Below are 17,405 nucleotides of genomic sequence, written 5' to 3'. Positions count from 1 at the left end.
GGTGTCCCAGCCCAAAGACAGTCAGGCAGAGGGAGAGAATTCTTTCTTAGCCTTTCTTCTATTCAGGTCTTCAGCAGATGGGATGAAGCCCACTCACGTGGGGAGGGCCTCCTGCTGTGCTCAGTCGACTGATTCAGATGTTAATCTCATCTAGAAACAAGCTCAGAGAAACACACAGAAATAATGTTTAACCAAATACCTGAGGACCCCGGGGCCCAGATAAGTGGACGCAGAATTACCCGTCACAGTCCTGGGAAGCCAGACTCTGTCGTGGACACAAGAGTCCCTAGGCAGTTCTGATAACTCCTCAGCTCTGTTCTAGAGATGCCACATTTTAGAGACTCCTCGTAAACCACTTGGTCAGTTACTAGTAAATAGCCTTCATTTATACGTGACAGTGTAGAAGTGTGGAATTGTGCACTTCTCTCCAATCGGGACTGAGTAAGGATGTGAACTTTTGGGCGGCTGGCTCTTGGAGGCCAGCTGTGGGCCTTGGCATCATTTACAGAAAATGTTTCTGGGAGCAGTGCCTGTCACTCTGGAAATGACACCAGCTCCGGGGAGTCCAGTCCTGGCTCTGCACCTCAGTGTCTGCCACCTGAGATGGGTCTTCAGCCACGTGGAGCCTCGGCTTCCTTAGTTGACACGAGGACCACTCCTGAGTGTGGCTGGAGAGCCTGGCTGGTGGCTGATGGGCTGGAGACGCTCAGCAAGCGTCAGCACCGCTCCCCGCCCCCCGCCCCCGCCATAGTTATCTGAAAAATAGATGCCTGGTTAAGTGTACGTCTACCTGTGTATCATCAGCATGAATCAGTGACCTCGTGGGTCCTGCCTTTTAGGTCTGATCTATTTTTTTTTTAAGCCACTGCTATCTTTTCCGTGGACTGGTTAGTAGTGTGTCTCCTGTCATCTTCCTTGAGAGGAGGTGATAGAACTTAGACAGAGCCTCACTTGGTCCTGTTATGCTTCACCCACTGATAGCACGAATGAGCTGTTTAGCCGTCTGAAGAGGAAAATGCAGTCTCTTTCTCTGTGTCATCTGTCATCAAGGCCTAGGCAGAGGGTGATGGGAGACCACGATTTTAAAGTCGGCAGCAGAAGGGGTGAACTTCCTCCTCTGTTAAATGGCGGTTGTCCTGAGAATCAGTTCGCACGGGACGCGGTGTTGTCACCACTGTTGGTTTTTGCCTCAACACATCCAGACCTCTAAGCTCTCATGTGGTTCGCGTGCGGCTTCGTGTAACTTCCCGCTTTGAGGTTTTGAGGTTTCTGATGTGTTCTCTGTATAGACCAGAGCTTGGCAGAATACGAATCTACATCCTTCTCCCACTGGTACCCCTAGGAGAACCCGTAAGAGAAGAAAAGTGCTGAAAAATACACTCCTCATCATGGGTCGGAGTTAATAAGAGCCAGCCAAACAGCTGCATGTCCAGAACACCAGGAGGCAGAGGTCACTCGCTGATGGCGCTGACGCCATTTCTGCGGAGAGCAGCCTCCCGCGTGCCAGGGAAACGGCCCCGTGGAGGCGTGTAACTTGCTGTCCCCGGGCTCTTCCTGACACTGGCTTCTCGGGAACACGCGTCCCTGAGGAACTGAACAGCCTCTGTGATATATTCAACCCGAGTTTTCGCTCGTGGAGGCTTGAGTGAGGGGAGATTTGGAAAGACCGTGCCGTTCGGTGAGGACCTGTTTGAGTTTGCACCTGAAGGTCTGGGGTGGGGCTCCTGAGAAAGCTTGGGCGGAAGTCACTTGGAACTTGGGCTTCTAGTCCTGTAGCACCCTCGGCAGCCAGTGCTCATTCAGCTGCCTGGCAGAAGTAGCTTTTCAACCTCCAAGGTGTTTTGGGGGCGTCTTTCGTCACCGAAGTTGACTTTCCCGTGTCTTCCCATTACTGCCCTGGCACCAGTCTGGCATCCGGGAGAGGAGGGAGCAGCGGGGGAAGGTGTGGTCTGCCGTCCCTGGAGCCCGGCCTCAGCAGGCCCCTCCCCGGTGTTCCGCTCTGCACCGCGATTAACCGGCATGTGGTGTGTCAGCAGAAATCCAGGGGGTGAAAAACTGATTCCATGTCAATTATTATAGCTAAAACAGGAGCGGACTTCCCACAGAGAGCCCAGGATGGAGCTGTACTTAATGGGGCCCTTTCAAACACAGGTCTTCCCAAATAATGGGCGGTAGAAGATTTCATTTAGGGCCTAGTTGTTTAAAGAAATTAAAAACTGAAATTAGCAGCTGAAATCCACTTGGAGGAGTCTGCTATCCCTTTAATATGTCTGTCTGTTCATCTCACTGAGACATCCCAATCCTTCCTCCAAAGTCATTTGAATACTTAATATTTGCCGAAATGCTTTAGTTGGATTTGAATAACGTAATAGAATTTTTCCTGCTGCATTCAGGGTACATGAAGGCTTGGGAGTTCCTGTGGTAAGATATGTGGATGTGCTTATTTTTAGAAGTGATTCTTACTTATTTCTCTGTGAGCCAAGAATTAATAAGCAGTGGGCCTGCCAGACAGATGAGGCTGTATTCATCAGAGTTCCAGGCTTTATCTGTCACTCTCCAGGTGAATGGCTTGTCCCTGGGGCTCAGAGATGATCTGCTCAGTGACAGGTTTGGGTTGAGCTGAACTAGAGTGGATGCCATGTGTTCTTAGGAACCTCATCCTAAACAGGATTGTTATAAAGTAAGATCCTGACTCAGTGCCATCGCTTTGTGGACAGCCTAGGGAGAGAGACAGATGGACTAGAAGGTCTACGCCACGCAGTCGGCACCGGGAAAGAGATATGGCCAGGGCACAGAGGAAGGAAACCTTTATCCCCGGGGTAATCGTGCAAGGCTTACCAAAGAATCTTCAAGAGGAATTTGAAGTTATCCCGGCAGGGAAGGGGGCGCCGTGTTCCAGGTAACGGGAGTAGCAGATTTGAAGGCACCGAGACGCAGCGTGTGGTGAATCCCTGCAGCGTGTCTGGTGGAGTGGCGGGGGCTCGGAGGAGCAATGGGAGGGGAAGCTGGAGAGAGAGGTACGAACTGCTCTTGAAGGGCCTTCGACGTAACTTTTTGGAGTCTGAGCATTAGTTTAAAAAGAATGAGGAGTCTTAAGTAATTTTTAAGCATAAGAGAGATGTAATCAGTTTGGCATTTTAGAGAAATCTGCATAGCAGCCCCATGGAGTGGAGCAGGGTAGGGCAAGACTGGATTTGAGGAGACTAGATTATTTATAATCATCTAAGAACCAATGCAGGGCAAGCCCAAGAAATGGCACAGGTGACAGATAGGAAAGGGTGAACTTGAGGGGTGACGTGGGATTTACTGGATTTGGTGGCTGCGTGTGGGGAAGTGAGGGAAAGGGAAAAGCCACTGAAAATTTCTCTTGGGCTGCCTTCTTGGTACCACTTCCAGAGTTAAGGGTCGCGGGGGGAGAAGTGTTTTGGAGTGGGGGTCAGGAGAGTTAGCGGACGTCGGGACATGTTTAGGTGGAGGCTTTTCACACGGACACGTCTGGCGGGCAGGTGCGTGCGTGCGCGTCTGGGATGGAGATGCAGGTTTACGCTCCGTCGTGTGTGCGTGCTTTAGCCCTGTTCACCTAGGGCAGTCGGCAGACTAAGGCGTGTACAAGCAGAAAAGGAGGCCCGCGGAATAGAAATGCTTAGTGAGGCAGAGGAAGGAAAGGGGGGCTGTTAAGAGGACCAAGGAAGAGTGACCAGTTTAACTGTGAGGGGAAGGGTCGTCGTGGCGGGAGATGGGATGAGAGGGAGTTTCGTTTCTTTTGTGGACTGTTGTGTAAAGAGAAGAACTGACCATGTTTACTAAGGAGAGGGAGCCAGAAGAGAGGTTAAAGGTACAGGAGACGTGGGAGGATTTCTCAGTGAGAAGTGTGTGGACAGGGTGTCATTGCAGAGGCGTCAGTAGCGCCTAGAGCTGGACGGGAGAGGGTGCACGTTTTGTTTTTGTTTTTTAGTGGGAGGTGGGCCTGAAGGACTGCAGCATGGCTGCATGGCAGGTGCATTTAGGGGCGGGAATGGAAGGCTGGAAGTGGGGGTCTTATCTGATGACCTCTCTCTTCTCAGGAAGGATGAAGGCAAAGCCTTTCCTCTAGTGACGTAGCGTGGGTGTAGGACATCTGCAGGAGGGAGATGCGTGGCTGAGTGCTCTCTGAAGTCCGCCGGAGAGAGCGGCACTCCAGGGTTTGGTTCTGGACTCAGCACGTGCCTGTAGAGGCGGTTCTGAATGAATCACGTCATCAAGAAGAAATGCACGAAGCCTCTGCTCTGTGTAGGGCACTGCGACAACGGTCCTTACCCTGGAGGGCCTGCCGGCTACCCAGAGCCTTTCCTGCTGCCTGAGCCGGTTAGGAATCGTGCTGGCTTGTCTTGCCCTGCAGTGACGGTGTGAAAGGCTGCTCTTTGGGCTTTTGTGTCGTTTAGCATGCTGGCCTCAGTCAGAGGAGTGTACATCCCCTACGTTCAATTTTTTTTTTTTTTTTTTTTGCGGTACGCGGGCCTCTCACTGTTGTGGCCCCTCCCGTTGCGGAGCACAGGCTCCGGACGCGCAGGCTCAGCGGCCATGGCTCACGGGCCCAGTTGCTCCGCGGCATGTGGGATCTTCCCGGACCGGGGCACGAACCCGTGTCCCCTGCATCGGCAGGCAGACTCTCAACCACTGCGCCACCAGGGAAGCCCCCCTACGTTCAATTTTGTAATAAAGTTTTAATTTTAGAAGACCTCTTGGATTACAGAAAAATTGCAACGTAGGTACAGAGTTCCCGTGTACCCCACATCCTGTCCCCCCTGTTGGTGACGTCTTACTTGAGTCTGGTATATTTGTCACAGTGGGTGAATCAATTTTTAAAGAATTACCTATATTTTATTTCTTTATTTCCAAACCTTCTTGCTATGGCCTTTTCAGTTACCTTTGACAGTGGGAGGAACTCTTGTTTACTCATGATTCAGAAACTTGAGTCGAACCAATAATTTGAATGGCCTCCCTCCCTGTGTTTTTGGGATTGTTTTGTCCTAAACCCTGTTTCTTACCTCCTGCAGAAATCATACAATGGATGCAGAAAAGAAAAATGCTGCAGAGGAAAATAAATATCAACTGGAATTTTATCAAGTCAATATGACCCTGATGTCAGTTATATGTGCCTTATTTAAAAAGTGTTATTCCCTAGTAAATGCAGTTTGTCAGACAGAAATCTTTTTTAAAAAATGGTTTCATGAAGGATAAATAATGAAAAGACTCTTTTTTATGGTGAAAAGATGGTGTATCATCACCAGTGATAACACAGTCCCCTATGATCCTCTGTGCCTCTAGATGGCACTGATTTTATACTGGCCTGTAGTTTACAATCTATACAGTTTGAAACAAGGAAGTCTCTTCTGGTTAAAATTATGCGTGTGTTCACTAGTGTGCTCTCTGGTCTCACGTCCCACTCAGCCGAACACAGAACTAGGAACCCCTTCTAGTTCCTGTTAAAGTACAGTTGTAACAGTCATTCAGGAACGACTTGGAGTTCGCTGGTAATTTTGTAAGTAAGAAGGAGGAGAGCATTTGCATCATGTAATCTGCAGTGAACTCCTCCTGAAAACCTTTTAAATGAGCCCCTCCCTTCTCTCCAAGTCCCTTTTTTTGTTGTCAGCCGGGAGTTGCTGGTCTGAGCCATTCCTCCAGGTAGAACTTAATTCTCCGACGCTCACGTTCCAGCACCTGGAAGTCTCAGAATCCTTCACAAAGACATCCTGTTTGTCATGCAGACGGCTCTTGTATTTCGTGGCACCTTTAGGTTTTCACTTCCCAGCCCGGTTATTATCCCCGCAAAAGAACCCCTTCTGCTCTCCTCAACTGCCAAAGGATTCTCTTTCCTTGTTACTCAGAGATTATTGTTTTTTATTTTTTTCCCATCTACTTAAGCTGGTAATCTTTTGAGTCAGATCCTTCTAAATAGAGTCACACAGCCAAATTAAACAGTTTTTCAATAGCAGCTTTGCAGAGATGCTTCATGCTGAGACGAAGCACAGCGGCAGCCCAGAGTGTCCTCTGGGTGCTGTTGTTGAGATTTTAATGCTCCTCCTTCTCCCCTCTTCCTCTTTATTAAAATGCCTGAAGTCATTGCTGTCACCTCATTCAACCTGTGTACTTTAAACTCTTTTGTTTGGCTGTATCACCTGTGACACTTTTCCATGAACGGAATCTTGGGTGATCCCTTCACCACTCATGTTTCCTGCACTTGCATTTGACATTGTGCAGGTAAGGATGCTGTTGTGGTCCGTCTCTTAGGGCTTTAGACGTTTGCTCTCTTACCTCGGGCAAAGATTGACTTAATGAATGTAGAATTTACTAGACTGGTGGTAAAGTAGGGGCTGATTGGCTGACCAGCTGGTTAAAATTTCAGATGCTGTTGCAGTGACCTGATTGTATTTGTTCTAATGTTCTAATGCAGAAGTGCTTTGTCACTGGAAAACATTGTATCTGTTTCTCATTCACCTTCCTAGACGTTGTCTTGATGCTGCTACCAGCTTCCTGTTCCCGTACTTCCTTAGTTTGTTGAGGTTATTCAGAAAATGAGCCTGGTTCTTTCTCTGTGGCATTGGGCCGGCCCCCAACCTGTTGCCTGAGCCCAAGCGTCTCAGGCAGAAGAGGTGGGATAATTTCATCAGCATTAAGGCCAAGTTAAGATGCAATGAACGTGTGCTCTCATGCATCCGCAGCCACACAGGGACTCCTTGAATTCAGGTTGTATTTTGATTATTCTATGCTCGGTCATCCTTCAGAGTTTTATAAGGTGAACAAGAGCATCACAAACCCGTGTCTTTTCCTTCCAGAGGGTTTCTTCTGAACCGCTTTTGGGTTTGAGCAGCACTTCTTCCTCTTTCTCACCTGCATTACGGTTATTTCTTTGTCTAGCTCTCAAAGCAGTTTTCCCCTCCTTTCTCTTGCTGTTTTCCTTTGGTTCTCTTCGTTCCTTGGAAAAGGAGGACAGGGCTGAGGTAACCTGCATCAAGCACTGGTGTCCTGATGGGGACCCAAGGGTCACCAGCCTCCCTACACCCGAGAGTGCCCCTGAGGGCCACGTGGCCTCCACCACGCAGACCCTTCCTGTTACTGGTGCAACGGTGTCGTAGCTAACGTTTGGTTCTGGTGCAATCCTCCTCAAGTTACTGTTCACACTGACGCACTGGCACGTATGAAGGCATTTGAAAGGCAGACCTTAATTTTCATCTTTTGAGGGATTGCTTGGCCCTTGTGCAGTAATAATGGCTTAATAGGGATAAACCGTCACTATTTTATGGAGGGTGCTACAGCAGCGTCAGTGTGTGGGGCCAGGCTTCCAGGCTTCTCCTCTCTCTTCATGCCTTCTGTCCAGTTCTTAATCCCATCCATCTGACCATAGATCGTTTTTACACCAAAGCCGAAGAGATGATCATGTGTATGCTGTTGTGGAAATAACCATGGAGCCTGGAAGATGGGGTCACAAATCAGAGTTTGGTTTGAATTCAGGCGTCTTCACTTGCTGTGCAACGATGGTCAGTTACTTAACTTCTGTAAGCCTCAAGTTCCCTGTATGAGAAATGGGGAAAGAATAAGGCTGGTGAGGATGAAGTGAAGCCCTAGAGTAAGTAAGGTAAGCTCTCAGTAAGGCAGCAAAGATAGTAAACAGTCACTAACTGTTAGCCAATAGTAGTCCAGGTAGCAGCTGCAGCGAAGTCAGTTACAGGGTCGTTGCATCTGCACGGAAACTCAGAGAGAGGCGGCGAGGGAGGGGGAGGGGTTGTTTAGCATTAATATGCAAGGTGGACGATATGGATTAAACCAGTGATCAATGGATAATTCTAAATGGCTGAATAGAAAAATGGCTGCTTTGGGAACCACAGACCAGCCCTAAATAACTGCTTGAAGTTTTGCTGTCATCCGAGCCCCATTTATACTTGCCCGCTCATAGGATTTTGCATGGATGTATGTTATTCTTCTGACCATTTGCCTTTTTATTTGCTTTTAAATGTGTGGTTAAAATCTGGGCCATTTTGAAAAATCCTTTTGGCTTTCTGAATTTTAAATTGAATTGGCTTTTGCAATCCATTTTTATTCTTAAGCCTGATTAGAATTAATTTCCCGCACCTGTTCTTTTCTCATTTGTGAACTACCTGCCCTGGCTTCTGTAAGCTGTTCCAGTAGGGGTGGAATTTGTCTTCTGGGTCGTTGAGGTTTCTGCAAGGACACTTAAGAAAATGTCAGAGAAATAGAAGAAATCCTAGTGGAAAAACAAATGACACAGCCTAATGTGTGCAGTTAATGGAAATCTAATTTAATTTTATCACCAGCGGATGTCTCTCAAACAGAAAGCTAAGTGAGAGGCAGCCACTTTAAGGGCCCTGGAACCAAGGCTGAGATGAGTGATTTATTCCCAGCGTGGGGACTAATTGGCTAAGTGATCTTAGCTTCTCTGGGTCTTCACCTCTCTGCAGTTCATTTCCTTATTTGGGGTTGGCTGGGCTGCTCTCTCAAGTCCCTTCTAGCTCCAATGTTACATTTCCTCTAGAAATAAGAGCTGACTTGTGTACATGGTTTTATTCTCCTGTGCTGTTTTGTGCTGACGGTGTTATGAATTACTGCTTTTCCTTCTTTCAGAGTTTTCCAAACTTTAGTCTTTAGTATACGTTATGGGTATTTTTTGGTTATACGTATGTATTGTAAATACTGTAGATATTCGTTTTTAAAAAGTAGTCTTCAAGTGACTGACTTCTTTTACTTAGCATTGTCCTAAGTTGTACTACCTGGGGAAAGATACTTTGAGATGATATCATCTTTCTCATCATCTTTTGCCCCAGTATCTTTATCATCCATTGCTAATTATTGTCTGAAATGATTACTACTCTGGTGTTTGCCAAATGATTGTTTTCTTTATCCATCATTCCTTTTAAAATTATTTTTTAGAATTTTACTTTTATGAAGATCTTTAATTGAATAAATGCATATGGGAGAAGGTAATCATTTATATTAGCATGGTTTCATGTGGATGTTTCTTTGTTTTGTGGGTTAGGGTCCATTACTAAAATTATTTGTTTTGTTGCTCAAATTGACCCAGATTCGGCCATTGGGAGCCTCTTCAAGTAGTCTGCAGTGTCCTTTGACATGTTCTCATCATTTTTTGGCCCCAAATGATGTCCCAGGTTCATTTTATATTTTCTCTGACCCAGCCCTGAAAGTCATTCATTTCTCTAACGAGCCTTGCTTTTTTTTTTTTTTTTTTTTTTAAATTAAAAAATGGTATTTAGAAGCCCAGACCTGAGTGCACCTATTGCTACTGGGATGTCACCACTTCTAGGTCTCCCTCAAAGGACAGAAGTGGGCAATATATGCACACCTACTTCTGTTTCTATATCTATCTGTATATGTGTTTAGAAACGTGAATTCATATGGGTACCTCCAATTCCAAGTCACTACCACGTGGCTTATTTTAGCCCCTCCCCATTTTCTTTGACAGTGACTGTGAGACACTTGGTTCCCTTTACCCACAATATATTTACTTACTCGATCAGTTCTTGAATGAACATAATGTAGTTTCAGAAAAGTGAACACATACCTCTGTGGAACAAAATTTACTATCTAGTGTACAATACTTGCTATGATTATTCTGTCGTTAACCTTAGAATATCCAGTTAAAATACTGGTTTTCAAATTTACTTTCTTTAATTCTTTTCTTCTCCACTCTCTTCCATGTGGCTATGTCAATTGTTTAGAGTAGAATTGGCTCTATTGTTGCTGATCGTATTCCATTTTGAGTTTTCACCACATCTGGGTGGATTTTAATTATTATTTAAAATTTTTGAGTACATAAAATATTAATGTGATTCCACAAGTCAGAACTATACAAAAAGTCTACTTAGAAGAGTGTCACTCCTCTCTTCGCCCCCTTCCCACCACCTCCTCTTTTTACTCCATCCTATTCCCCAGCTCTTTTCATTCTTCAGTCTGCTACCACCCACTTGCTGGTAGGCAGTGAATCTCTGTCACTTCTGATTCATCATTTCTATGAAGTTTGTTTATTTTTGTTTTATACTAATGAGCAGGTTCATGTATATTTTATTATTTTCCCTTCTTTCTTACTTGAAAAGTACCATAATAAGTTTTCAAAAAGTAGCATATAATGTATGATCTTCGCACTTTGCTTTTTTCACATAGCAGTGTAGCTCGGAATCATTACATATCACTTCGGAGACGTCACCCTCATTTTTTATTAGGTCTCTTAAGTACTCCATTGTATGGGTAGACCATAGTTTATTTAACGTCTCTCTTTCGTATGGACATTTCTTTGTTTCCAGTACTTCGCAATTATAAACAATGCTACAGTGAAACCCTTGTTACGTACATATTAATTCTGGAGATGTATTCAGGGTGAATAGCCAGAAGTAGAAGAACTAGGTCAGGAGGTGAACTGCAAATATAGTTTTGTTGGATATTGCCAAATTTACCTCCAAAAGGATTCTACCCATTTTCACTTCCATCAGCAGTGTATGAGAGTACATCTTTTCCCAAGCCTCACCAAAAGAATGTTGTCTTGCTTTTTAATTTCTACCAGTACAACAGTTTAAAAATAATATCAGTGTTGTTTTAATTTGCATTTCTCTGTTTGAATATGTTTTCATAGGTTTAAGGGTCATTTTCATATATATAGATATATATATATATATATATTTTTTTTTTTTTGGTGAATTGTCTGTTCATGTATTTCTCCCATTTTTCTATTGAATTTTTGGCCCTTAAACCAATGAGTTTATTCCACTTTCACTCTCTCTTCTTCCATTTTTTGGTTATATTATTTCTGCTTTGTCATGACATATAAGAATTGTATTTTAATCTTCCAACTTAATATCTGGCTTTGTTTTAGTCTCAGATCTACAATTTCATGTATTAATGTGTTACCCATCAGTTTTTTTTTGGGGGGCGGATTTGAAATTTTCCCACTTATCTGTTGCTTGAGTAAAGCCCATGCTTTGGTGGATCCTTCAGAAAGAGCTCATTCATGTGAAATTCCCTGTGCTCTTTTATGTTTAAAGCTTTTTCTATAGACTTGGTACTGAAAGGCCAGCGTTGCTGGGTATAAAATTCTTGGTCCATTTTTTTTTTTTTTGAGTTTGAAAATGTGAGGTCATTGTTACCTTTTTTGTATTTTGTTTTTGAAGAGTCTGATGCTAGTCCAGTGGCTTTGCCTTTCTAAGTTGTTTGATCTTTTTGCTTGGAGGCCTTGAGGATTTTTTTCTTTTCATCTTTGAAGTCTAATAGTTCTACTAGGATATGTGTTATATTTGGTTCTTCAGGTATCCATTTTACATGGTGCCCATTATTTCTCCTCCGCTGTTTTGTTTTTCCTCTTTCACTGACTCCAATTATATAAACGTTATTTCTTCTTTGCCTGTCTTCCATTTCCACCATTTTCTCTCGATTCTTCTTTCTTTATCTCATTGTCCTTTTTCTTGGTTGTTTTCCTTCTTTTCTTCAATTCTTGCTAAAAATCTTTGAATCCATTATTCCTTGCATATCTTGTAATTTAAACTTAAGTTCTGAGATGATTTTTTTTCCTTCTCTTTCTTTCCTCAGTTCACAGTTTTCTGTTTTTCATTCAGTTTTGTTCTTAACATTTGCATTTCTGGCTCAAGCAATATTCCCAAATGCTTGTTTGAGCATATTTAATTTAGTTTGCAAGTATCATCTTACACTTTTCTTCTGCTTCTTGATTTTCTTTTTGGGGGGAAGAAGGTTAGATTTTCATCATTTGAGCTGTTTTGAGTAAATTTTTTAATTTTTTAATTCTTTGTGATAATTTTCTATCGTTCTGTTGAATTTTTTTTGTTCCTTTTTGTGGGCTGTTGGTTGTTTAGATTTTGTAGTTCTCTGGCGCCCTCTTCTGTTAGTGTAGCAAAGTGCAGAGTCTTCAATGGAATTTTTTTGTTTGTTTTAGTGGAAGATGAGGAATAGGTTTGTAAATCCTCTAATTTTTTAGGTTTGTTTTATTTTGTGCAACCCTAAATTTTCTCTTTTGCCTCTTTTACTCCTCCCTACCCAATGACCAAAAAATATCTTACTTTCTTTTGCCCCTTTCTCTTCCATTGTAACCATGCCTTTTGAAAACTGTAGCTTCAAATTGGGCATACATTTGAGTCCCTTTTCTGTAGTCCCTCATCAGATCTGCTAGGATACTCTTAGGATGTTCACACTTACTCCTCCTGGTGGTGATTTTAGGTCAACCTAGTTCCTCACTGGTTCCCTTCTTCTCTCTTCCCCTCAGTTTTTCTCAGCTTGTCCTTAATTACCCCAAACGAAAAGAGCAGGGTGGGAGTATAATAGCACTCTTTCTCTATGGCAGTTAGCTTTGCTTCCTTCCTTTCTTCCTTCCTTCTTTTTTACATACAATTATTTGAAGTTGGGTCACTGTTCTGTTTCCTTCTGAGGGCATGGTGTTTAGTAGTTTAATTTTCTGTTGTTGTTGTTCCAAGTTATTTTTAGAGGAGATATTGAAAGACATAGACTTTGGCAGCTGCATTGTCTTTAGCTCTCATAGGAATAATTTGAGACCTTGGGAAGTAGAATCTTTTTTGTGAAAAGATTTGTGTTTGATTCTGCTGAGCACTTAGAGGAACCAGCACTCTGGGGTTGCCTTAGTCCATTTTCACAGCCTGAAGTTCTCTCTGTTACCCAGGTAAGGTGACACTTGGCTGGAAGTCTTTATAAGAACTAGTCACTTGTCTATTCATTCTTACAATGAGGATACGTCCTTCAGAGCACTTATCTAGCATCCCAACTTGGTCAGACACTGTGGGCTTCCAGTTTGGCCTCCCTTTTATTGATAAGCTGTCATAAGCAATGTTCAGTGTCCATTTGAAATTGGGATAGGCAGATGGTCTCAGTATTTCTCTCTGGCTTTGTGCTGGGCTTTTTTCTGGCTTTGTGCTTCCTCACAGAGTTTTGTGTAGTAAATCCTTTCTATTGTGTTACTTCTTTGATGCTTTTAAGAATTTTTGTATTTTTTAGTAGCTTTATCAGGAGATTTGGTTCTAATTATCCAGCCCGTTATTACCTTGAAACAGCAATTGTTTCATTCTTTTATTAAAATAATTTTTGATTTCATGGGACTTTGGGTGGAAAGAATGATAGATTGATTTGGTCAGTTCTCCATGTTGAGTCAGTTTCCCAGCAGGTGAAGACCTGCTTTGTTGTTAAAGATGGAACACTTTATTTTAGTGCTTAAGCAGCTTCAGACTGATGACAGCTGTGATTAGTAATGGTGATTGTGATGACAATGAGGACGGTGTGTTAGCCATTGCAATGTGCCAGGTACTCCATGCTTTTCATGCATTATTTTATTTAATTATCATGAAGTCTCTTAATTTATTATTCCCATCTTTCAAACCATTACCTGAAGCTTAGCTCCCATATCACTTTTTGGAGTTTACTAGATAGCAAATGGCAGAAACACATTTCAGGCCTTGTCCTGACCTTTGGAATTACAGGGTAGCAAAGTCCAGCACACTTCCAGTTTAGGAGGGCCTCATAGGACTTCGTTCCTAGACTGTGCTTTCTTACCTAGCCTCAGGTCACACTGTAAGGACAGTGAAAACCCGGTTCACTGGTATTTCCAGTAGCATGCAGAATAATGTGTCTTGTGAGGAAATGACTGCAAAGAAGTTAGTGCAAAAGGAAAATGGAGAGATGAGCAAAGATCAGAATGGTGTCTTTTAATTTCCTAAAGACGCTCCATTACATGTAGCATAGTGCTTTGTTCAAAGTTGATTCCAAATGAATGTTAATATCAGGATGTTCATTGACTCTTAAGACTTACTGGGTTTTGTTTCCACATTATGTTTTTTGATATAGACTGGTCACGATACTCTTTTTATTTATTTATATTATTTCTCTTGGTTTACAGTTATTTGCTGGCGTAAAGGATGGAGAAAACCTGCAGCTTTTTGAACAGAGTTCTCGCTCTGCCCGTAAACAGGAGACACATACCCTGGAGGCCACGAAGCTTGTAGAGTTTGACCTTAAGCAAACACTTACCAGGCTTATGACACATCTTTTTGGAGATGGTACGTACTAAATGCCTTTGTCTTTGGGGACCTAAATATTCAACAGTTACCATCTTCCTGAAATCATTAAGCCTACTGTGTCTAGACTTTTTGCTCTAAGTTGTGTCTTAATGGTTTAGGTCCTTAGTGAGGTAGAACTTATGGATTTCCTGGTTCGTTCTGTTTGAGGAGCAGGAGGATATGGAAATGCAATTAGCTAGAGAAAGGAAAATGATTACAGCCGTTCGTAAGAATGATAATGGATTGAGCTCAGTATCATGGATGGGGAGGAAGGGAACAGGCTGATTAATGTCAGAGTATTAATATACCTCAGCCGTTGCTGAAGGGGTGACTGCGTGTTTGTTTCACCTGCTGGGATGCTTCTCAGGGGAGACGCAGGGCGGGGAGGGGAGGTGCCCCAGCCAGGCCCATGTTAGGAACTTGAAGGATGAGGGGATGGTGTCCCAGGAAGCGTGCTGTGTGCTCTCATAGCGCTCGCAATGGGTACGTGTTCACAGTGCCCTGGGGCCGGGCTGTTCTCCCTCACTCCGAAGGGGAGTGCCGTGCTCTTACTTCAGGCATTTCGGGGCGTCATTTAATTGTTTTATCTGGGGTCGGGGTGCTAGATGCTGAAAAATGTCTCGGTAAACCTGTCTGGGTCCCAGCAATCTGGATGTCCTTTAGCATAGTAATGGCCATAGTAGTGATGATGACAGTGAGAGAGAGAAATTAATAGTGTCTAATGCTGCATTGAGCACTTTTACAAGGATTTTTTTGTTCTGACCTGCATCTGTGCCATAGGTGTTATTATAATCTCCATTTTTCTTTGGAGGAGGGAACCCGGACCCAGAGCAGTGAAGTACCACGTGACCACATTGGAGCTCGGGAGTATCTGAGGCCTGGTTTGAGCCCTGTCGTTTTGACTTCCGAGCCCATGTTAGAGGTTAGCTCCTTTGAAAGGAGAGATAGAGATCATTTCCATAATATTCCTCGACTGTGAGGCTTACGGAAGCCGTGATGTTAAAAAGATGGGGCCTCCCCCTGGGTGTTGCCTTCCAACTCCCTCACCCTCTGACCCCTGTAGCTGGTCGGGGTATACTCTGTTACATTTCAGATACCAAGATCACTTAGAAACTTCACATTCAGTCTTTCTTTAATTAGCTAATAATAGGAACTGCCTCAGCAGGCCTCAGAATTACTCAACAACTCATTTTTTTTTTTTTTTTTTTTTTTTTTTTTGCGGTACGCGGGCCTCCAGGGAATCCCCTCAACAACTCTTTTTATACTTGTTTTTATGGTCTGAGCTTTTTCCTCTTTTAAATTGTTAGTGTTGTATTCCTTTGTTCTTGAAAAGCAAAATTAAAAATTAGAACACACTATTTCCTTGTGGCAATTTCTTGTAATTACAGCTGCTTTAGTGTCAGGGGTTTTTTTCCCTCTCCAAAGCAGTTGATTATTTTCTGCAAACATTTCAATTGCACCAGCATCCTAAGGCTGTTATGAGAGAGGTTATCAGTTTAGAATCAGAAAGAAAGAAAATGCCCTTTAGACAGTTAATATGCTTGTGGAATACACTGACATTTTAAACACTTCTAAATGGTTTCCCCTCTGTTTTCTACCGTGTTTAGCATATCACTTCTTTCAGAGCAACTAAGGTGGGGTTTAGGAGTCCTCACACTGTGGTTTCATTTGCTGCCCTTCACGGTTTACAGCCGTCTCTGGCACAGTCCCTGCTGAGCACTGGAGTTTCCCTTTAGGAGGCGCTGGCCTCATAGCACAGTTTGGATGAACGCGTCTGAAGGAGAAGTGGATTGTGATCCTCTGCTGCCGGCTAGGTGTGTTGCTGTGGGCAAGTCGTGTCTCTTCCGTTTAAGAGCAAAACAGGCTCGCGGTTGTCACTGAGATGCACCCGCGGCTCCCGTCCCAGGACCCTGCTGGTGGAAGTGCAGGTGGCCTCAGCCGTCAGCTCCCTCCGGGGCCGCCGCAGCTGTGGGTAAAGGACAGTGCCCTTCCCAGAGCTGCCCACAGCCAAAGACTGCTTGTGGGAGGAATATAAAGGCCCAGCAGTTTACCCCCAGCCACCAGCCCCTGCCCACCCCCCTCCAGCTCCATCATCCCCCCTCCCCCTCCCCCTCCCCCGTTCACCCCCCATGGGGCAGTTCTGATGGGCGGTGCAGGCCGCAGAGCTCTGGCGAGGTTAACGCTCTGTTGGGCCTGATTGCAGTTGGTTGACTCCCCCGCCTGCAGTTGCCTCCCTCTTCCTTCCATAGGTGCTGATTCTCCCAAAATAACTTGCTTGTCAACCCAACCTCCAAAGGGTCCGTATGCGGCCCTTACGTTGCAGGGCTCTGTATTATGAATGTTGTCCTGGTCGGGAGTGAGGTCAGTCGGTAGTGAGGATACTGTGTCTTCCGTATCTTTTCGTCTTTTTCTCTGTCCACGAATCCCTGTTAATATAAATGAAGTGCAAGTGATTGAGAATAATAATTGGGTTTACGGTTGTTAGTCCTACTTTGTTCCCAAGACCGAGTCACATTTACAGAGTGCTGAAGCATGTCACTTTCATCATTTTGAAGCGTGCTCTTTTGGGCTGTCTGGTGTTACCTGATTTGGAAAGGGTCATCTTACATCTGGAGGTGGAGTAGCAGAGCGGCGGCTGCCTCAGGCCGCGTGGAGCTGTCTCTGCTCCTTGGGGCTCGGGTGTCGTCCAGGCCGGCTGCGCTTTCAGATGAAACCTGGCTGGCAAGGTCCGCCTGTCGGAGCCTTGGATCACACGCTCTGAGATGGGGCTACAGAGAGCCTTGCCTTGTGCTGAGTACAGATACTCAGTGGAAAGAGGACATCACCACCTTAGGACTCAGGTAGAGAGAGACTTAGGACCTACCTTGCCTTAGGAGTCTGCTGAGTGGAGAAAATACCTACTAGCGTTAACCTTTCTGGCCTAAGGACCTGGTACAAGGAAACTGTTTGGGAGAAAGCGTGAGAGAGCCGTGATTGAATTAACTGGAATGCTTTGAAGGAGCCTAGAAAAGTTGATGATTCTCTGGTGACTGGGTAGGGATAAGAAACAGGTTCCCTACCCTAGAGAAATAAGAAGTTGAAATCGTGTGGGGTTTTATGTTAAATGAAATGAAATTATTGGGCCTCGAGGTACAGTGAAAAAAGTACTTAAATTTTTCAAGATACTTTAATCAGGACAGCTAATGTGCCTGTTTCATACTCTTTCTACCTGTAGGGGGTTGATACACAGGCAACCTGGAGACATTAAGATCTATGGACGAGGGGCTTCCCTGGTGGCGCAGTGGTTGAGAGTCCGCCTGCCGATGCAGGGGACGCGGGTTCGCGCCCCGG

The 17,405-nt window shown here is 44.4% G+C and overlaps 1 protein-coding gene across 6 annotated transcripts in view; it reads left to right on the top strand.

The window, feature by feature from the left end:
- Positions 1-17,405, top strand: part of FARS2 (phenylalanyl-tRNA synthetase 2, mitochondrial) — a 419,843-nt gene that overhangs the window by 90,412 nt on the left and 312,026 nt on the right. For all 6 annotated transcript variants that reach the window (XM_055079821.1, XM_028479858.2, XM_055079823.1 and 3 more), the window contains one exon: positions 13,916-14,075. In XM_055079821.1, the coding sequence (XP_054935796.1) occupies positions 13,916-14,075 (160 nt within the window). The remainder of the gene's footprint in view (positions 1-13,915; positions 14,076-17,405) is intronic.

The sequence above is a fragment of the Physeter macrocephalus genome, chromosome 18, assembly GCF_002837175.3.
Source record: "Physeter macrocephalus isolate SW-GA chromosome 18, ASM283717v5, whole genome shotgun sequence".
Lineage (NCBI taxonomy): Eukaryota > Metazoa > Chordata > Mammalia > Artiodactyla > Physeteridae > Physeter > Physeter macrocephalus.
This window is presented reverse-complemented; position numbering and strand designations above follow the sequence as displayed.